The sequence below is a fragment of the Nerophis lumbriciformis genome, linkage group LG03 (assembly GCF_033978685.3).
Source record: "Nerophis lumbriciformis linkage group LG03, RoL_Nlum_v2.1, whole genome shotgun sequence".
Taxonomy (NCBI): Eukaryota; Metazoa; Chordata; class Actinopteri; order Syngnathiformes; family Syngnathidae; genus Nerophis; species Nerophis lumbriciformis.
In genome coordinates, this window is record NC_084550.2 from 61,106,478 (window position 1) to 61,130,000 (window position 23,523).

At 39.3% G+C, this 23,523-nt stretch overlaps 1 protein-coding gene across 1 annotated transcript in view; it reads left to right on the forward strand.

Annotated features, from left to right (window-relative positions):
* Positions 1-7,245: 7,245 nt before the first annotated feature.
* The window catches only part of LOC133587819 (ras-related protein rab7), a 22,152-nt gene continuing 5,874 nt past the window's right edge, over positions 7,246-23,523 (forward strand). The window contains exons 1-2 of the mRNA XM_061940412.2: positions 7,246-7,586; positions 20,029-20,092. Of these exons, the coding sequence (XP_061796396.1) occupies positions 20,040-20,092 (53 nt within the window). The 5' untranslated portion in view covers positions 7,246-7,586; positions 20,029-20,039. The remainder of the gene's footprint in view (positions 7,587-20,028; positions 20,093-23,523) is intronic.

The following is a 23,523-nucleotide window of genomic DNA, read 5'->3' on the forward strand; positions in this document are numbered from 1 at the left end:
CACATGGACAAAGATAAGACCATCTGGAGGAAAGTTCTGTGGTCAGATGAAACAAAATTTGAGCTGTTTGGCCCACAATGGCTACCAAAAGCGCCTTATTGCAGTGAAACTTGCCAAGGGACATGTAAGCAAATATTAACATTGCTGTATGTATACTTTTGACCCAGCACATTTTCAGTAGACCCATAATAAATTCATAAAAGAAGCAAACTTCACGAATGTTTTTTGTGACCAACAAGTATGTGCTCCAATCACTCTATCACAAAAAAATAAGAGTTGGAGAAATTATTGGAAACTCAAGACAGCCATGACATGATGTTCTTTACAAGTGTATGTACACTTTTGATCGCGACTGTGTATATATATATATATATATATATATATATATATATATATATATATGACTACACGCACACACAGACTTTAAGGACATGAATGGTGCCCATCTACAGCGACAAGAGCAAAATGCAGCAGATGCTTGAAGAATGTGACCCCTTTGAGTCTTTTGTGCCAGCGTCTCTCTCGGCTCCTTTTGTGCGGCAGCGTTTGTGTTTGCGTACGGAATTCCGAGGAGGCCCAAAAGAGACCACCTTTTGATAGGGTTATGGAAGACAGGAGTTGACCTTTAACCTTGGCAGCCAAACTCGGCAGAGGCACGCTCCGGCTAACAAGGTGCACAAATGGGAGGGACAAAAAAAACAAACCTTCTTACACGTCCTCGATTCAAAGCACAATGAAACAGGCGCCACTATGCACGCACGTAAACCATCTGATGTTCATGTTTTAATTTGTACTGTCAGGTTCAAACACTGATGACATCTATTAAACAAGACAAGAGGCAAAGAATCAAACAGAGACAGAATTCAATGTGGTTCAGTGAGGAGAAACGTGCACATCTGTACCCTTGTACTGTGTCATTACGTTCTGCCAAAAGATTGCACGCCTCCTTCTTTTATTTTGGACCCTCCCGGACCACATGGCCACCACTGTTTCCAAAGGACAAAGGTCGCAAAAAGTTCACAGAAAAGGTCAGTTCAAAAAGAGTTTGTAAAATAGTTGAAAAAGAGTTCGTCTGGAAATTGGGCAGATCCTGTCATCTCTCTGCTCTGAAGTCCTTGGGCCAGAACAACATCCTTCTGTTGATTACCATACATGAAAGAACACAGGAACACCTTCATCTTGCCCCCCCCCCCCCCCCCCCCCCCCCCCCCACTACACAGTGGAGTTTTACGAGCCTTACTCTTGGTTAGGGATGATACTCGAAACCAGTTTTCCCGGTTGTTCGATAAGAAAAGAACCAAGTCCTCGGACTCGAATCCCTTTTTGAGAACCCGTACCCGTTATCGAGACCACTATAATAAAGAAAAAGAGTTGGTTCTTTATTCGAACCCCTGGGAACGAATCCCGTCCCGACCAGAAATGCCCCGTGAGACATCACAAGAAATGACGTCACGTAGCTCAGTCAATAGGCGCAGATAGGGAAAGCAGGAAAAACAATGGACCGGAAAAAGCGCTCCAAGGTGTAATAAAGTTCAAAACAAAAGGTATAATCCAATGAATAAGTTTACTGAGAGATTTGAGCAGGGTACAAACACATGACCAACACTTTTCCGACCAACCGGAAACATAGCAACCAGGCTAGCAACGCACCGCCTTTACGGCAACTGTCGCAACGTTCTTAAAGCAACCGCAGCACATACATATATATACAACATATATCTCCCTTTTTTAACTTTTGTTTTTCTTTCCTTGTAAACAAAACAAAATCACACTGTATATGTGTTGTCTGTCTAATTATAAATAATGCAGACGAGGCGTGTTGGCTGAGTTCTTGACCTTTACTTTCACAGCGTGCTCATAACCTCATTCTTAGCTGCCGGCTGGCGACATGCAACAACACTTTTCGGGGCTACCGCGCATGCTCGTCACTCCCGTTGCATGCTGGGTAGTGTAGTTGTTATATTCCCCGGCTCATAACGTCACATCTTTTCCCCCTATAAAGAAATAATGTTAACTCAATAAAGTGTATTTCTATTTTTAGCTTTAACTTTTCATTTTTTAGCATTGTAACCACATTTGCAAACAACTTTTCTCTTCATAGAATTTTCTTTCAATAAAGAAATAAAGTGCAAACATGTCAAAGCATCATAACAAACAGTTATGTTCCAATAGCAGCAGAAGTGCACTTTTTGGAGAGCTGTATTATTTTCAGTTTTGTGCCCAAGGGACTGATTTTATTTAACACTATGTTATTATTTATACACCTATAGTGATCACAGAGACAGGTTGTTTTTGTGTTACTGTATATATTTGTTTTTCTGAAAAATCACACTTAATATACTTTGGGTAACAACAGTCAATATTTATTTATTGTATTTTATTGTTTTAGGGGGGGTAACAGTCAATATTTATTTATTTATTAGATTTTATTTTTTTCTTATATTATAAAAGTGAGCTTTTGTTAAACCAAATATTGTGTGTTTTTTTCCATATACAACAACCTATCTGGACTCGATAAGGAATCGGTTCGATAAGAGGATTCGATAATAGGCTCGAACTCGATAATTTCTTATCAAACATCATCCCTACTCTTGGTAGGTTTCAAAGACAGCTTTTGTCTTCTTGTCAGGAACTCAATGTAATACAAAGTTTTTGTGATAATTTAGAAACAATTATTCTAGCATGTACTTTATGTACAACTTGTCCTATTTTATGTGAAAACTTACCTTCAATATACAAACGTACATACAGTTGCAGCTCAAAACATTTTCAAAGAATTACTTTGAGAAGTGATTTTGTTTCAGTGGCTCAAATCAAAACTGTGAAATAATATAAAAAATGAAAATGTATGAGGAAAAAAAAACAAAAGTAAAAACTGACAGAACATGTGAAAAATACAGTTGTCCAACGCTACATTGTGCTTCAAATATTGCTTCTTTTCCACATTGGGATTTTTTGGTCCTAAATTAAGCATTTTCTAGCATAAAAATGACTTGTGGTTAGAGTGCCCGCCCTGAGATGGGTAGGTCGTGAGTTCAAACCCCGGCCGAGTCATACCAAAGACTATAAAAATTGGGAGCCATTAGCTCCCTGCTTGGCACTCAGCATCAAGGGTTGGAATTGGGGGTTAGATCACCAAAAGTGATTCCCGGGCGTGGCCACCGCTGATGCTCACTGCTCCCCTCACCTCCCAGGGGGTGAACAAGGGGATGGGTCAAATGCAGAGGTTAATTTCACCACACCTCGTGTGTGTGTGTGTGTGTGTGTGACTATCAGTAATACTTTAACTTTAAATAAACTAGGAAAATATGAATACTACAATAGCATTGGTGGTGGTGTTGTTTTGTTGTTTACTTATGCATGATGCAATCCTATGTGCGCAATGTGGATTATTCATAGCTAATTTGTTTGGCTTTTTTCGTTGTGATTTACTTTTGTAGCTGTATGAAGAAATGGTGCCACTGGTTGCATCATCTTATGTCCTTTGTGATCTTTAATGTTTCTCCCTTGTTTTCATATGTTTTTATCTTATTATTTGTGGACTTTTTAAAGCTGCACATAAGTTCCCCATTTGGGGATGAATAAAAGTCTATCCCATACTTGCCAACCCTCCCGGATTTTCCGGGAGACTCCCGAAATTCAGCGCCTCTCCCGAAAACCTCCCGGGACAAATTTTCTCCCGAAATTCAGGCGGAGCTGGAGGCCACGCCCCCTCCAGCTCCATGCGGACCTGAGTCCGCTTTCCCACAATATAAAGAACGTCTACAGTAAAGCAGTCCATCTGCCGTAAACAGCAATGTTGTGACACTCTTAAACAGGACAATACTGCCATCTAGTGCATTTGATGAAAGCACTTTTGTGCGTGCCACACAGCAATGCATCATCAGAGAGGGTGTTCAGCATGGTTAGAAAAATAGTGACAGAGAATAGAACAAGGATGGACAATTCAACCCTTAACTCAACAATGAGTAGATGAGTGTTATGTGTGTGTATATGTGTAAATAAATGAACTCTGAAATTCAAGTATTTATTTTATATATATATATATATATATATATATATATATATATATATATATATATAGCTAGAATTCACTGAAAGTTAATTATTTCTTATATATATATATATATATATATATATATATATATATATATATATATATATATATATATATATATATATATATATACATCCATCCATCCATCCATTTTCTACTGCTTATTCCCTTCGGGGTCGCAGGGATATATATATATATATATATATATATATATATATATATATATATATATATATATATATATATATATGAAATACTTGACTTGGTGAATTCTAGCTCTAAATATACTCCTCCCCTCTTAACCACACCCTCGCCCCAACCACGCCCCCCACCTCCCGAAATTGGAGGTCTCAAGGTTGGCAAGTATGGTCTATCCTATCCTTGAGGAGACTAAACAAGTCAGACTGCGCTGTTCAGTATCGAGGCCACTGATTGGCTCAGCCTCAGGAAGCTTGACTATATTGGATTAAAAGAGTGTAAAGATGACTCAAGAGTGTTATTTCACGTCCAGCCGGCTCTCATAATGTTGATAAACTTAGTTAAAAGTTCTCAAACAGTTTTTCTATGCTCTCGCTATGAAAATATTTGATTTATAATTCAAAATTCCTACTTGACTGAAATTCATTTATAGCCTTCATGCCCAAAACCAATTGCACGGTGCAAGTCATAAGTGCACAATATGTATAATGTATTATTTTTTGTTTTACTAATTTATGTTTTTTTTTGTTGCGATCCATAAAGTCTAAACCTAGTGTGACTTTCAGAATAAATAATGTCATTTTTATTTGATGGTTATTTAAGAAGACAGGCAATGTTTTGTTTTGTTTTTCAAAATATGACTAGTAATTAAAAAAAATCCAAACTTTTACATCCTGTACTATGACAGCGAAGGAAGTAAAGTTGGACTATTTACCTGCACTGCCCTCTAGTGGCGATTTATCACATAGATTCCATCCAAACAAACTTTTGCTTGTACTTTCAGGTTACTCAATAAAGGGGTTAAAAAACGTCGCGGAAAACAGAAATAATAGCAATAATGTTTAAAATAAAAGTATAATCCATGCAGCAAATGACAAGATGAGACGTGATGGGGGGAAAAAGATACGTAATGACGTGGGCACTTATCCATCAGCCGTCAAATGGCATTAGGAGTGTTGAAAACCTTAAAATGTGTTTTGTGGCAATTCTAACTTTGACCACAGTTGCTACTTAGAGTGGCTCTTTATCAGTGACGTGCGGTGAGGTTGATGGCTGGTGAGGCACTGACTTCATCACAGTCAGATTTACAAACATATGAACCCTAAAGAGTATCTTATTCACCATTTGATTGGCAGCAGTTAACGGGTTATGTTTAAAAGCTCATACCAGCATTCTTCCCTGCTTGGCACTCAGCATCAAGGGTTGGAATTGGGGGTTAAATCACCAGAAATGGCGTGGTTGGGGGAGTGGTTAAGATATATATAAGAAATACTTGACTTTCAGTGAATTCTAGCTATATATATATATTTTATTACACACACACACACACACATATATATATATATATATATATATATATATATATATATATATATATATATATATATATATATATATATATATATATATAAATAAAAGAAATACTTGAATTTCAGTGTTCATTTATTTACACATATACACACACATAACACTCATCTACTCATTGTTGAGTTAAGGGTTGAATTGTCCATCCTTGTTCTATTCTCTGTCACTATTTCAGAACACACACATTATACAAATATACATTTTAAAATCAATAAGAAAATGGGAGCTCTAATTTGGGAGTCTGAATTAGGATCAGAAGTTCCTATATAAACATTGAGCACTCACGTCGCCTTTTTGTATTGATTACTGCAGCTGTACACTGGATTCATTCACAAATACAAACTACAACTCACAAACACTTTAGAGTTAGGCTCCACCATCAGAATGTGTACTTAAACTTATAAAGATCACATGGATATTATTCAGTGAGTTGATTCACCAAAACTAACCTGTTATAAAGGAGGAAAAACCACACAGGACGTTTCAATTGTTCACAGACTGGTCGCGCTCATCAGAGTGGACCAACACCAGCAGATGACATGGCACCCCAAACCATCACTGATGGTGGAAACTTTACACTAGACTTCAGGCAACGTGGATCCTGTGCCTCTCCTGTCTTCCTCCAGACTCTGGGACCTCGATTTCCAAAGGAAATGCAAACCAAACCAACCCATGTCATCTGCTGGTGTCGGTCCACTCTGTTTCCTGAGATCCAGGGTCAACGCAGCCGTCTACCAGCAAGTTTTAGAGCACTTCATGCTTCCTGCTGCTGACCTGCTCTATGGAGATGGAGATTTCAAGTTCCAACAGGACTTGGCGCCTGCACACAGCGCAAAATCTACCCGTGCCTGGTTTACGGACCATGGTATTTCTGTTCTAAATTGGCCCGCCAACTCCCCTGACCTTAGCCCCATAGAAAATCTGTGGGGTATTGTGAAAAGGAAGATGCAGAATGCCAGACCCAAAAACGCAGAAGAGTTGAAGGCCACTATCAGAGCAACCTGGGCTCTCATAACACCTGAGCAGTGCCAGAAACTCATCGACTCCATGCCACGCCGCATTAACGCAGTAATTGAGGCAAAAGGAGCTCCAACCAAGTATTGAGTATTGTACATGCTCATATTTTTCATTTTCATACTTTTCAGTTGGCCAACATTTCTAAAAATCCCTTTTTTGTATTAGCCTTAAGTAATATTCTAATTTTGTGACACACGGAATTTTGGATTTTCATTTGTTGCCACTTCAAATCATCAAAATTAAATGAAATAAACATTTGAATGCATCAGTCTGTGTGCAATGAATAAATATAATGTACAAGTTACACCTTTTGAATGCAATTACTGAAATAAATCAAGTTTTTCAAAATATTCTAATTTACTGGCTTTTACCTGTATATATATATATATATATATATATATATATATATATATATATATATATATATATATATATATATATATATATATATATATATATATATATATACAGTAATACAATAATGTTTTTGTTTTTTTAAAAGTATAATCTGAACAGTATCCCTGCACCAAAAGACAAGATGAGACGTGATGGGGAAAACAAGATGCGTGATGGGGAAAACAAGATGCGTGATGACGTAGTAGGTGGGCGTGGCTTATGAGGAGGAAGTGAAAGGGGAAGAGAGAAGACGGAGAGGCTTGCACATAGTTAGCTCGCTGTCAGGTTAGCCTTCCAACTAAGTGCCAAATTGACCAACTGCTGACCATTTGCCGCCTTCATTTGGGATTTTTTTTTATTGTGGCCTAAAAATTGTGTTAAAATAACATCTGGCCAGGCAACAATTGTAGTGCCAGCGAGCTAGCTAACGTAGCGCCTGGTTAGCTGTCAGCGCTAGCCTGTTAGCATTAGCATCTGTTAGCATTAGCATCTGTTAGCCTGCACATCCCAGCCGGCAAGAAGTCGCCTTCTGTGTGTGGGGAACAAGCTGAACGTAAGTTTGTCTGGACCTCATTGTGGGATTTAATATACGCTTGTCAAATGTTAAATGGAGTGGGTAGTCAATGTTGGGGCTAAAGCTTGCGGTGCTTGTCAAAAACAACAAGGCCGTCCTGGAGCTCTCTGGGCCCAGGAAGCAGAACCGCAGGAACCCATCCGTCTAATTGTTGAAAATATGTATTAATGTTGGCCGCGCAAATACTTCTCTCATCTTATAAGGTACAGTAAGGTATAGTTTATAATCCTGGCACGAATTATATGATGGCAATGCTACCGGTTTCATAACGTTGATACTAATAATCACTGTTGGGTTAGTTACTGAAAACCAGTAACTAGTTACAGTTACTAGTTACTTTATTTCATAAGTAACTCAGTTACTTAAACCAAAAAGTAATGCGTTACTGTGAAAAGTAACTAGTTACTTGTATATTTTTTCAAAAAAAAATGTAAGGCCCTTAATGCCCTTTTAGCCTTCATTTCAGTACTGTTATTGCAGTGGAGAATAATACAATGTGTTGATCAACTTGACATGCATTTGCATCACTGATCTCTGCTAAGCAATGTGGTCTACATACAACAAACAAAGATATGTTTCAAAGGGCCGATTTGTTTCAGGCCAGAACAAATTGACACAACTATTTTAAATAGCTGCAACATAACATACATAAGTAACAAACAGCATAATAACAACATAGCTGTAAACCAAGGGAGGCACACACTACATACACAAAGCCTAACCAGGCGTTTTTTTATCTCAAGGAATTCTGAAATAAAATCATGTCTGAAGTCCAGAAGACTCTACACATTTCCCCAGTTTTAGTTTAGAGATAAGGAAAGATTGGCCTGGCCCACTAGCATCCCTCTTTATGTTTGTGAACTTTATAGTCTAAACGTTTAGAGTGATGTGATAATCAAACACTCTAGAAGTCTAGAATGAAAGAGTATATAAGAGAATTGACAGTGTGTGTACCTTCAGTGTGCAGTGCCTCGTTAAAGGGGAACATTATCACCAGACCTATGCAAGCGTGACCGACGAAAACGACACGACAGCCAGCGACACGGGAGAAAGCGAGGACGAATTCGGCAATCGCCTTCTAACCAACTATTGGTATGTGTTTGTTTGGCATTAAAGGAAACTAACAACTATGAACTAGGTTTACAGCATCCATCCATCCATCCATCTTCTTCCGCTTATCCGAGGTCGGGTCGCGGGGGCAGCAGCCTAAGCAGGGAAGCCCAGACTTCCCTCTCCCCAGCCACTTCGTCCAGCTCTTCCTGTGGGACCCCGAGGCGTTCCCAGGCCAGCCGGGAGACATAGTCTTCCCAACGTGTACGAAATACATTTGGCAACAACATGCACTTTGAGAGTGCAGACAGCCCAGTTTTCATCAATTAATATATTCTGTAGACATACTATGGCGTCACATTAGTGCCAAAAATCCGAGCGCATAAAAACTGTTATCGCGCGCTGATTCTCCACTTCGTGCGCGCGCGCAACACCCTTTTGCGCGCGCGTGGTGCCTTTTTGCGCGCGCGCGGTGCCTTTTTTGCGCGCGCGACGCCTTTCTGCGCGCTCTCTGTGTACTCCTGGCATCTCTCCTCGCGCTGTCATGTTTCTTTTTGGCACTTTGGGGGCGTGTATGCTTAGACGGCCCCGCCTTTCTGATTGGCTGTGAGCATTTTTCATATGACCAATCATTCTCCAGTGTAGCAACGTTGTAGCCATCTTACCTCGGACATCTAGCCTCAATCATTACATTGATGTCAATGGTACATGTACTAATTAAATTACCATAACTTGCTCGATTTTCGACCAATTTACAAACGGTTTGCCTTGTTACAAATCTTATTACATGTAGATATGACATAGGATGCTGTACCTGTTGAAATTACCTCTTTCACTTAAAAAAAAAAAAGACTTAATTGTGCAACATAGTTGTGTAGGGTCAGTGTTAGTCAGTTCTCTGATTATTTTAAACTGTTTCAGAATACATTAATAGCTATTTTTAACATTTTAAAAACAAAATTCAAAGATTATTTCATTAATTTTATGGCTGAATCAAAAGAAATTCCATAAATTAGAAAACAAATGTTCAAAAAGAAGTGAAAATATAAAATAATGTTATGGTTGGATGTTATTGCTGGTGGACCAGTTCTGGCTGAAAGATGTGATTATGGTGTTTGTTGTCTTATTATTTATTTGGGTCACATTTTGTATTACCCTGTATTGTGTTTATGTGGTATGAAATAACCTTCATCAGCGCGCGACATTTTTTTATCCACTTCTTCCTCAGTAAATCTTGATACATATTGACGATGACCCGCCCTGCTATACTTCTGATTGGCTCTGAGCATTTTTCAGCGTTTTTCGCCTGACCAATCAGAAAGAAGGGGCCGTCTAAGCATACCCGCCCCCAAAGTGCCAAAAAGAAACATGACAGCACGAGGAGAGATGCCAGGAGTACACAGAGAGCGCGCAGAAAGGCGTCGCGCGCGCGCAAAAAGGCGTCGCGCACAAAAAGGCACCGCGCGCACAGAAAGGCACCGCGCGCGCGCACGAAGTGGAGAATCAGCGCGCGATAACAGTTTTTATGCGCTCGGATTTTTGGCACTAATGTGACGCCATGGTATGTCTACAGAATATATTAATTGATGAAAACGGCTGTCTGCACTCTCAAAGTGCATGTTGTTGCCAAATGTATTTCATATTTTTAACGATATCCTCCTGTCCACTGATTCTGGTAAATATGTTGTCCTGGTGCTTTTAGATCTGTCTGCTGCGTTCGACACCGTCGACCACGCCACCTTAATCACTCGTCTTGAGAACTGTGTGGGCATTAAGGGCGCCGCCCTCAACTGGTTCCGGTCGTACCTAACCGACAGGAGTTTTTGTGTAAAAGTAGACAGTTTTATGTCGTCCACAGCTCCTTTACCACATGGGGTCCCCCAGGGCTCAATCCTTGCCCCAATTTTATTTGCGCTTTACCTTCTCCCCCTTGGTTCTATTTTTAGGAAGTACAGTATTGCATTTCATTTTTATGCCGATGATTGCCAGATTTATTTTCCCATGGCACAAAATAACACGGTTCAACGTCTTATTGACTGCCTGCACGACATCAAAGTCTGGCTTTCAGCTAACTTCCTGAGCCTAAATGAAGATAAAACAGAAGTTATGTTGTTCGGTCCAAGTCGCTCTCCCTCCCCCAACGTTGACCTCGGCACTCTGACCCCGTATCTCAGCGACTCTGTCACAAACCTGGGGGTAAAGTTTGACTCAGATTTTAAATTCGAAAAACAAATCAGCAGCGTCGTTCAAAAAAGCTTTTATCAATTACGCCAAATAGCGAAAGTGAAACCGCTTCTATCAAGACATGATCTTGAGAAATTAATCCACGCTTTTATCTCGACTCGTCTTGATTATTGTAATGCCCTGTATGTTGGCATTAGCCAGGCCTCCCTCGCCCGCCTGCAGCTCGTGCAGAACTCTGCTGCTCGTCTGCTAACACAGACCCGCAGACGTGAGCACATCACCCCTATTTTAGCGTCCCTTCACTGGCTCCCTGTGCGTTACCGAATACATTTTAAACTCCTTTTATTTGTTTTTAAATGTCTAAACAACCTCGCGCCACCTATCTCTCCGACCTCCTTCAGCCTTACTGCCCCACCCGATCCTTAAGATCAGCCGATCAGCTGCTGTTGACGGTCCCTGACACAAGGCTGAAGCTTAGAGGTGACAGAGCTTTCGCCGTTGCTGCTCCCAAGCTCTGGAACGACCTACCCCTGAGTGTTAGACAAGCCTCCTCTCTTCCTGTTTTTAAATCTCTCTTAAAAACATACTTTTATTCCATGGCTTTTAACACTGAGTGATATCCATCCTGCAATGGCGCCCCATAATACACCTGCTGTGATCCTGTTTTTATGTTTTTATGTTTTTATTAATTCTATTTTAATTATTTATTTTTTATCGTGTTCTGTTTGTGTTGTGTTGTGTTTGCTCGGTACTCGTTTTATCTTTTAACCTGCTCATTGTACAGCACTTTGGCTACCCCTGTGGTAAATTTTAAATGTGCTCTATAAATAAAGTTGATTTGATTTGATTTGATTTGATATGCTGTAAACCTTGTTCATAGTTGTTAGTTTCCTTTAATGCCAAACAAACACTTACCAATCGTTGGTTAGAAGGCGATCGCCGAATTCGTCCTCGCTTTCTCCCGTGTCGCTGGCTGTCGTGTCGTTTTCGTCGGTTTCGCTTGCATACGGTTCAAACCGATATGGCTCAATAGCTTCAGTTTCTTCTTCAATTTCGTTTTCGCTACCTGCCTCCACACTACAACCATCCGTTTCAATACATGCATAATCTGTTGAATCGCTTAAGCCGCTGAAATCCGAGTCTGAATCCGAGCTAATGTCGCTATAAACTTGCTGTTCTATACGCCATGTTTGTTTGTATCGGCATCACTATGTGACGTCACAGGAAAATGGACGGGTGTATATAACGATGGTTAAAATCAGGCACTTTGAAGCTTTTTTTAGGGATATTGCGTGATGGGTAAAATTTTGAAAAAAACTTCGAAAAATAAAATAAGCCACTTGGAACTGATTTTTAATGGTTTTAACCCTTCTGAAATTGTGATAATGTTCCCCTTTAAAATCCAGCCGCTGTTGGAGGTGGAGGGGAAGTTTGTCTCTCTTTACTAGCTTCGTCGAAGCATGTTGCTTTTGTAGCGGTTTCAGCAGATTTGAATTGCTAGGATAGGATCTTTGATCCAAGACACAACTTACATTCAACTAAAATGTTATTTACTTTGTGGTCGACAAAAGAAAAGTACTGAAAATATCTCCATTTTAAGAAACTCGGCTTCGGGCTTCGCCATGACGTCTTGTTAGTAAACACAGACACGCCCCTTCCCACACATACACACAGACAGCCTCTTTCTTGTCGCCTCTTCCGCAGCGCTGCAATAAAACACACTCAGATCTTCTCAGATTCTAGCCGATACTACATAAAAAATAACGCAGTAAAGCATCATGTAGTAACGGTAACTGAGTTACTGAATATAAAAAATAACGCGTTAGATTACTATTTACCGCCGATAGTAACGGCGTTACAGTAACGCGTTACTTTGCAAATAATGATGCGTTTGATTTGAGGAAGGTAGCCAGAAAAGGGCTGACAATACAGAAATCAGAGACTGGAGAGACCACATGTATGTAATGACGACTAGTGTCTTCAAGTTGTACTTTTAGATTTAAGTACTAAGTACTCTACTGCTTGCTAGTGTTACCATATCTTAGACTTAGACAAACTTTAATGATCCACAAGGGAAATTGTTCCACACAGTAGCTCAGTTACAAATGATGGAAAGGACAATGCAGGTATAAAATGGGCTAAAAGCAATACAAAATATAACATATATACGTAGGGGTGTAACGGTACACAAAAATTTCGGTTCGGTACGTACCTCGGTTTAGAGGTCACGGTTCGGTTCATTTTCGGTACAGTAAGAAAACAACAAAATATACATTTTTGGGTTATTTATTTACCAAATGTGCAAAATCTTCCACCAAAAATATTTTTCTTAGTGGAATATTTGATGTGAAGTAATGGGAACCTTGGATAGGTCAATAATTCATAATAACATTGATTTTGATTCAATATTATGTTTTGAGCAATGACAGTTTGAAAGAAAAAAAAACAACTTTGTTTTATTAGTCAACATTGCAACTTTTTCTAAATTACATTTAACCTTTAAGCTTCTTTATTTCACTTTTGTTATGTTTTTGTTTATTTTAATAGTATTTTTAGAATGTGCCGTGGGCCTTTAAAACATTAGCTGTGGGCCGCAAATGGCCTCCGGGGCACACTTTTGACACCCCTGCTATAGATAATAAAAAATTAAATGTGATAAATCTATGGATAAAAAGCAGAGCCTGTCGACGCATGCGCGTTTATCATAACTCTCTCTCTCTGTCTCAGCCCCTCCCTCACCAATGCTGCTGCGTGCACATTTTGTTTTGTTATTAACCCCTTCTTAACCCTGAACGTACATTGAAAATACACGCAACCCTAACTCAAAATGCCGGACATTTGAGGCATTTAAGAAACTCCGCCCTGACAGCTCCGCAAAAGAGGACATGTCCGGTGAAAAGAGGACGTATGGTCAGTCTATCCTAGCCCGTTAGCTGGTAGCATGCCGTGTGTTGTGCCTCGGTGTGCATTGTTTACACAACGTGCGTTACGCTACTTAATATGTCCTTGTGGAAACTCGTTCGGTACACCTCCGAATTGAACCGGAACCCCTTTACTGAAACGGTTCAATACAAATACACGTTCCGTTACACCCCTATATATACGTAATATTTACATAGTATATGTACAGTATAGGATATATACTGATATATGTTTATATCATATATACAATATATAACAATTACCATGTACAATATTACAGTATATGTAACAGCTGCAGCATAAAATAGAGAGTAAATCCAGCTGAAGCTGAAGGAGCCTGTTGGAGTATGAGCTCCGCTGTCCCTCAATTGTCTGGTGGGGTGGGTGAGCAGGATTGTCCATGATGGCCAGCAGTTTGTCCAGTGTCCTCCTGTCCCTCACTGACACAAACGCCTCCAACTACATGCCAATAGTTTGGCCGGCTTTCCGGATCAGTTTGTCAATCCCGTTTAAGTCACTTTTGCTGGTGCTGCTGCCCCAACAAAAGAAACAAGCCCAGGGCTCCCACTAAGTCAACGTTATAGTGAGTTGTATTTTTCATGCACTCATTTTTGTTGTATTTATCGGACTTATTGTGAAGAAATATGGGGAAATAATTACAAATGTGCGCTTTATTCGTTAACCATGTTGCAAAAAAGATCAAATAGAATAGAAAGTACTTTATTGATCCCTGGGGGAAATTCAGCACCACAGTTCGCTCACAATAAACACTTTTTTTGCATGTGAATAATATAAATACAGTCTATTATACAGCATTATTCACATGTGAATAATATAAATACAGTTTATTATACAGCATTATTCACATGTGAATAATATAAATACGGTCTATTATACAGCATTATTCCCATGTGAATAATATAAATACAATCTATTATACAGCATTATTTACATGTGAATAATATGAATACAGTGTATTATACAGCATTATTCACATGTGATTAATATAAATACAGTCTGTTATACCAGTGGTCCGTGATGCATTTGCTACTGGGCCACAGAGAAACATTAAATAATTTATAAACGACTTTTTCTGCGATTTAACTTTGGCCTGTCCCACTTGACACACCAATAAGTTTGTTTTTAGATGTATAATACAACTCCTCATAGGAAGTTGCCATTTGTTATAACTTTGTGAAATGATACAATGCACATTTAAAATATAAATGTGACAGATTGTAGCCAAAGGCTGATTTCCATCTGCATTTCATTGCAAAGAAACAAGCCCAGGGCTCCCACTAAGTCAACGTTATAGTGAGTTGTATTTTTCATGCACTTATTTTTGTTGTATTTATCTGGCTGGAAAGCCGGTCCCTGAAAATAATGCCTACATTAAACCGGTCTGTGGTGCAAAAAAGGTTGGGGACCACTGTATTATACAGCATTATTCACATTTGAATAATATAAATACAGTCTATTATACATTCAAGTACAGTCAAAAAGGAACATATGCATTATACAAGCATTCTTCATTCTGTAGCGGGTGACTTCTCAAATAATGCTACAAATTAGCAGTAATGCAACGCTTTTGCCGCATATTTGACATATTACGGTTGTCTGCTCAACATCTTCCCACTTGAAGCCAAACCACCGCCAGACGATGGACCCCCTGCTGTTTTTCTTGGGAATTAATGATTCCTTCATTTGTTACCAGATTGGCACCTTCTTTCTCTCGTATTACCACTCGCACTGCTCCGCTAGCATCACACGTTACCCATTCCGCTACCTGTCTGCTCCGCTAGGGCATATGACGTTGCACGCGCGACAGTATGTGACGTATGCAAGAAGGTGCGCTTGTTTTACGTCTCTGTGAGAAGGAGAGACAAGAAAGAGTGAGAAGGAAGACTTGTTTTTCCTGTGCATTTGTTTATAGTGTGGTATGACTCACTCGTGTCACGTTGATGCAAGTTGTCCTGTCAGTGTGCTGGATTACAGCGAGAAGTTGCAACACCTGGCAACCGGCAATGTTTTAGATACACAGACAAAATGATGAATGTGTTTACAGCACAAGACGCTCAGCTGTAAATGCTCGTACATTTCTGACCTTGCAGTTTGATTACAAAACAGTTTGGATTGTCACAAATATGACTGGGCTTGTATCAGAGTGCATCTGGAAAGTATTTGTTTATAAGTATACATTTTGTTATGCTATAATGTATAAATACATTAAAAAACACTTAACATACACTTAAGTGTTCACACCCTTTGCCAAGTAGCTAAAAATTTAGCGTTTTATTTCCACTGATCGTCCTTAAGATATTGGAGACCACCTGTGGTAAATGAAGGTGATTGGACTTGTTTTGGAACGATACACACTTGAGATGTGATTGATAACTGCACTTTAATAAACTCACCGACCAACTGACAGCTTAAATGCTGACATGAAAACAAGAAAGGACATACCCCAATCTAAACTTATGTAAACACATTGCTGTCTGAGCAACTAAGCTATTCAGTTTGGTACATTGAACCTACAAGTTCTGCTCTCTTAGAACAGAGTGATTGTTTTATACTCCGAGGAATAGGAGGTGTTTTTATGGTGCGTTCAGGGACGACTGAACAGAGTTGGACGTCACTACGCCCGCCAGAAACAAAACAAAAAATAGATTCATTTGTTCAGCACTTTTCGTTGAAATAAATCTTAGAGTGCTACAGTACAAACTAATATTTAAAACATTAAAATCTTAACCACAAACAGATACAATACTAAAACAATATCGATGAAGCGTAAAAACACAATACATGCAAAATAGTCAGTGACGTGCGGTGAGGTTCATGGCTGGTGAGGCACTGACTTCATCACAGTCAGATTTACAAACATATGAACCCTAAAGAGTATCTTATTCACCATTTGATTGGCAGCAGTTAACAAGTTATGTTTAAAAGCTCATACCAGCATTCTTCCCTGCTTGGCACTCAGCATCAAGGGTTGGAATTGGGGGTTAAATCACCAAAAATGATTCCCGGGCGCTGCGCCGCTGCTGCCCACTGCTCCCCTCACCTCCCAGGGGGTGATCAATGGGATGGGTCAAATGCAGAGGACAAATTTCACCACACCTAGTGTGTGTGTGACAATCATTGGTACTTTAAACTTAACTTTAACTTTACACATACAAACTGTAGCACACAAAAAATCACATTTAATTAAAAAAAACGTTATTATGGTCTTACCTTTACTTATAAGTGCGGGAACAGTGGTGTTCGTGTTGGAGGAGTTGTGAATGAATGAAATATGAAATCCGTGCTGCAGTCTGCAGGTGTACCTAATTTTGTGTCCCTGCAGTCGTTCACGGCTCCTCCGGCGCGAGCATTGTTGTTTTTGCTTTTTTTAGCTTCTTGTTAAGTGACTTTTTTTGGGTGGATTCGGTCTTGCACGTGGAAGGTTTGGGTGTGGGCTTTGGTTGGTGTTTGTACTTGTACACTGTATGGCAGGGGTGTCCAAACTTTTTGACTTGGGGGCCACATTGGGCTAGAAAAATTTGGCTGGCGGCAGAAAGTCGACTGCATGTAAAGTAGCCTATACATAGATATGTGCACATATTATATTAATATAATCAATATATAATTAATATAATTGAATATTAAGAGTATGTGAAAGATCGACTCCTACCTTGTTTACTTCTGTGACAACCACCTTAAAGTTTTGTAATCAAGCAGCTAAAATGTGCCAAACATGGATAAATGTGGAGAGTGTTTAGCATTTTAATGGATTTAAATGGGTGTAATTTAGAATGTTTTATGGTGCTTGGACGTTTTGTAATGATATTCAGAAAATTCAGTGGGCAGGTTGTAGGGCTGGGCGATATGGCCTTTTGTTAATATCTCGATATGTTTAGGCCATGTCACGATACACCATATATATATATCCATATTTTGCCTTCGCCTTGAATGAACACTTGATGCATATAATCACAGCAGTATGATGATTCTATGTGTCTACATTAAAACATTCTTCTTCATACTGCATTAATATATGATACTTTTACACTTTCATGCAGAGAGGGAAATCACAACTAAAAGTGTATTTATTAAAGAGTTATTAAGCAGTGGCACAAACATTCATGTCATTTCAAAACAGAAAGTGCAAGATTGTCAGGGACATTTTAAAACAAGCCATTAGTGCACTTTTGTGCATGATGTCACTAAAATGACATATCAAAACAACACTAAATTAAAGTGCACTTTTTGTACAGAACGCCACTACAATAGTTTAAAACAAATAAAGTGCACTATTGTGCATGATGCCACCCAAGATATTTCAATAAGTGTCAAATAAAAATGAGCTGCATAATAGGAAATCAAATAGTGTATGTCCTTCGCTATGTGGTAGGTTCCTGCGGACGTTATCTCCTTCTGTTGTTGACTATTTTTTTCATTGCTCTGGAAATGGTTGCTTCGGCATTTTGTGGGTGTGGCACCGAACGGAGTTGTTCACATGCAGAGTTTCAAGCACTCCTAATTCTCTAGCGGGTGACTTTTCAAATGATGCTACAAATTAGCAATAATGCTACTTTTTGTAGCAAGGCTTTTGCCGCATTCTTGACATATTACGGTTGTCTGTTCGACATCTTCCCGCTTGAAGCCAAACCACCGCCAGACAATGGACCCCCTGCTGTTTTTCTTGGGAATTAATTATTCTTCCTTCATTTGTTACGAGATTCGCACCTTCTTTCTCTCGTATTACCACTCGCACCGCTCCGCTAGCATCACCTGCTACAGCTAACTTTACCCACGTTAAATGATAATGATAAATGGGTTGTACTTGTATAGCGCTTTTCTACCTTCAAGGTACTCAAAGCGCTTTGACACTACTTCCACATTTACCCATTCACACACACATTCACACACTGATGGAGGGAGCTGCCATGCAAGGCGCTAACCAGCACCCATCAGGAGCAAGGATGAAGTGTCTTGCTCAGGACACAACGGACATGACGAGGTTGGTACTAGGTGGGGATTGAGCCAGGGACCCTCGGGTTGCGCACGGCCACTCTTCCACTGCGCCACGCACGTTGCTACCTCTCTGCTCCGCGAGCGCGTATGACGTTGCACGCGCGACAGTATGTGACGTATGTAAGAAGGTGCGCTTGTTTTATGTCCCTGTGAGAAGGAGAGACAAGAAAGAGTGAGAAAAGCATGTAGTGTAATGCCCGCAGCTAAAAGCAACTGCGTGAGAACATATACTCGAATATAATATATAAAACCTGCGATATATCGAGTATATTCCATATATCGCCCAGCCCTAGCAGGTTGTTATGTGTGTTGACTTTTTGTGTTGGTTGAATCATATTTTTTTTGCGCCATGAGTAGGGAAGGTTGTTTGAATTGGGTCATATAAGTAATTGCTGTGCTGTTTTCACTTCAATCTACATTGCATGGTTATTGACCTGATTGACGCACGTTGATGGTTTGCAAATTTGCAGCAATCGGACCGCCAGATATTTAAAATTAATTTGGAAACACCCCACGAGCCAGATTCCTTATTAGACTTATGACGCCTCCCAGGCCGTAGTCTGGATTGATTGATTGATTGAAACTTTTATTAGTAGATAGTACAGTACATACAGTATTCCGTACAATTGACCACTAAATTGTAACTCCCGAATAAGTTTTTCAACTTGTTTAAGTCGGGGTCCACGTAAATCAATTCATGGACACCCCTGCTGTATGGCAAAGTGTTCATTGCTTTAGATCTATGCAGCATATTTGTGCATGGATAACATGTACTGATTAAATCTGGAATTTGCCTGGAGTTTTCTTTTGTAAGGCTTTATCCGTGTAACTCCTAGTTGGTTTCCTCTATAAAAAGCAAAAGTCAATATTCTTGTATTGGACTAAAGATTAACTGATTGGAAGCAATGCGTGTCAAAATGAATGTTTTTTTTTTTACACTGATTGCTTTGTTCTTGCACAATTTCGTCATGAGCCGCACTACTGAGCGTTTGAGTGTTTGTAAGAGTGGTCGACATGTTCCTGTGTTGGACATCAGCAGACCGTATGGTCACAAAGACTAGTCAAGAGAGACTTGTAGTACAGAGGTGGGTGACGTGTCCCTTGTGATTACAGAGCACATGACTGCTCGTCACAGCTGATTGGTTCACATGTTGCACGCACATCAGTCGTAGTCTCCGTGCTGAGACAATGTCATAGTCCAATCAACTTTACAAACCTCTATTTATTTATGTCTTTGTTTTGTGTCATGTAGCGCTTTGAAGAATGACGTCCAGGAAGAAGGTGCTCTTGAAAGTCATCATCCTGGGAGATTCTGGGTGAGTCCACCACGTTTTCTCACCTAAATATAGCAAGTGTGGAATCCCGGCGTGTTGTAATTGTACTCCCATTTCACACAGAGTGTAAATGACATGTCGTGTAGACGTTGGTGCCACTTCCTTGTTGGCTGTGGTTATCGTTTTGCTTTACTCTACATATTTTCATCTCTTCTATATCAGGGGTGCAACAATTCCTCGACAAATATGGACAATAACCTTTGTCACCAACAATTTCATTTGTGGACAATACAATTTATTAATTTGTCAAACTGAGACTCACTGACTTTGGCTCATTTTCTGTGAAGAACATATATCAGAATACATATTTAATGACCACACACCATACGCCCCCCCTACACATTTCTATTACATATAGGATGTCCGGGTCCAATGGACCCGGGGCTAATAGAAGTGTGGAAATTTATGTTCTGTGTACCAAACACACACACACACACAGCAGGCCTAGACAGGAGGAGGACAGAGTGTAGGTACACAGAACATCAGAGGGTCAAATGTGCGAGAAAATGAGAGCAGACAGTGTTGACAAACAATGTTGCAACCTTGTGTGGGAACCGCAAATGCAGAAACACAAAAGAAGAATCCCTGTGGGATGCAGAAACTGGCAGAGAAATTTTCCGTACAACGTTCATATTGTTGTAAACAGATGTTTACCTTATCCCAATAAACATCTGTTCAGTATTTTAACATAAGAGTGTTTGATTGTGAGGCATTAAAAGCCACAAAATTCATCGGGTCCATCAGACCCACAAACGCTGGCTGAGTAACAACAATATGAACATTACACAAGGGTTAATACATGTTGTGCCAAATTTGAACTGTAAAAGACCACAACGCTAATAGTGATAAGTCATACAATGTTTGCTGTGTGAATGTTGTGTAATTTCTATATGTAGTTTATTGTGTGAATATATTAACACTAAACCTTCTATTTTATTTATGTAAAATACACAATGGACATTATACTTTTGTTAAGTTTATATTCAGTCTTGCAAACCTAAATAAAGGAAGAAATGTAAAGAAATAAAGCTAAGGAAAGAAAATAAATCAAAAGAAGGAAAATTAACAACAAAAACTAGAGCTTCTTTTTCTTCATACCGTTAACTAGCTGCACACGCTGGAAACGACTAGCGAGGGCGGAATAATGAATTTATTGACAGTGCGGTGTGAAAGCTGACGTGTTTACTTTGCAATTAAGTAAACGCAGTCTCTAGGGAATATAACCTGCGGAGGCACGTTCTGACAAAACATCCGCATTTCAATGTCCGGAGCCCTTGGGCTCTTGACACTGCAGCCCTCTTCATGATGTAGTTGAATAGCCCTGCCTTACATGTTTCTTGCTCGAGTAGAAAAGAGAAAAGTGTTTGCTCACATTGACAGCATTAAATGCAGCTCTCTACGCACCCGAATATAGGACACAGGGCTGGGCTATTATTCAAATTTCTAATGGGGAAAAAACCCATTAATTGGCCACGCAGGCGCATGCAAAAACCTGAGCTTGTTACGGTGAAACAGATGAGTCAGCGTTTGAGTGGGGGGAAAAGAGCATGTCTACTAGAAGTTTGGGATCTCACAATGGTTGCTACTTTTTGTTTGATACAACCAACGCAAATATGCCTAATCAATCATCACTAAACTCACAAAAAAAATAAGGTTACCGTATTTTTCGGACTATAAGTCGCAGTTTTTTTCATAGTTTGGCCGGGGGTGCGACTTATACTCTGGAGCGACTTATGTGTGAAATTATTAACACATTAGCGTAAAATATCAATTATCTCATTCACGTAAGAGACTAGACGTATAAGATTTCATGGGATTTAGCGATTAGGAGTGACAGATTGTTTGGTAAACGTATAGCATGTTCTATATGCATACTTGCCAACCCTCCCGAATTTTCCGGGAGACTCCCGAAATTCAGCGCCTCTCCCGAAAACCTCCCGGGACAAATATTTTCCCGAAAATCTCCCGATTTTCAACCGGAGCTGGAAGCCACGCCCCCTCCAGCTCCATGCGGACCTGAGTGAGGACAGCCTTTTTTCATGACGGGAGGACAACAGGGTGACAAGAACTAAATCATCCAGACTAGAGATAAATTGTATTATTATGTTTATCATACCTAAAAATAAATATATTTATTAATTTAAAAAAAAAAACCTAAATATATTTTTACTATATTTTGCTAAAAACATCAAAATTAATTGTATTTTTTTTGTATTTTTTCGTGACTCCTTATTACATCCAGCCATAGAATTATACATTAAAATAAACATATTTGAAATAATTGATTTTAAATTATCATAATAATTCATTTAAAATGACCATATTTAATTATTAAAATAATTGCTTGTTTATCAACAACTTTAGCATTTTATTCATTACATTTTGAAACTCTCAGAAGCCAAGTTATGTTATATTCCTTAATATTTATTTATGCAAGTTTGAAGTATTAATTATCTAAACACAGTTTGCATATTTTCAGGATGTATATATATATATATATATATATATATATATATATATATATATATATATATATATATATATATATATATATATATATATATATATATATATATATATATATGTGTGTATATGTATATATATATATATATATATATATATATATATATATATATATATATATATATATATATATATATATATATATGTGTGTATACCGTATTTTCCGCACTATAAGGCGCACCTAAAAACCACAATTTTTCTCAAAAGCTGACAGTGCGCCTAATAACCCGGTGCGCTTTATTACGATTCATTTTCATAAAGTTTCGGTCTCGCAACTTCGGTAAACAGCCGCCATCTTTTTTCCCGGTAGAACAGGAAGCGCTTCTTCTTCTACGCAAGCAACCGCCAAGGAAAGCACCCGCCCCCATAGAACAGGAAGCGCTTCACCCGCCCCCATAGAACAGGAAGCGCTTCACCCGCCCCCGGAAGAAGAAGAAAAAACGCGCGGATATCACCGTACGTTTCATTTCCTGTTTACATCTGTAAAGACCACAAAATGGCTCCTACTAAACGATCCGGGTCATAAAAAGACGCAATCTCTCCATCCGCACACGGATTACTACCGTATTTCACAGCAACTGAACCGCACTGTGGAACGGGAGCACGTACGGTGAATATTCGCTCCACAGGGAATGAGAAGTCATCCTTCACTGTGGTTCTAGCTTGCCATGCTAACTTCCACTCATGGTGATATTCAAAAGGAAGACCTTGCCAAAAGAGACCTTTCCAGCCGGCGTCATCATAAAAGCTAACTCGAAGGGATGGATGGATGAAGAAAAGATGAGCGAGTGGTTAAGGGAAGTTTACGCGAAGCGGCCGGGTGGCTTTTTTCACGCTGCTCCGTCCATGTTGATATATGACTCTATGCGCGCCCACATCACAGATGGTGT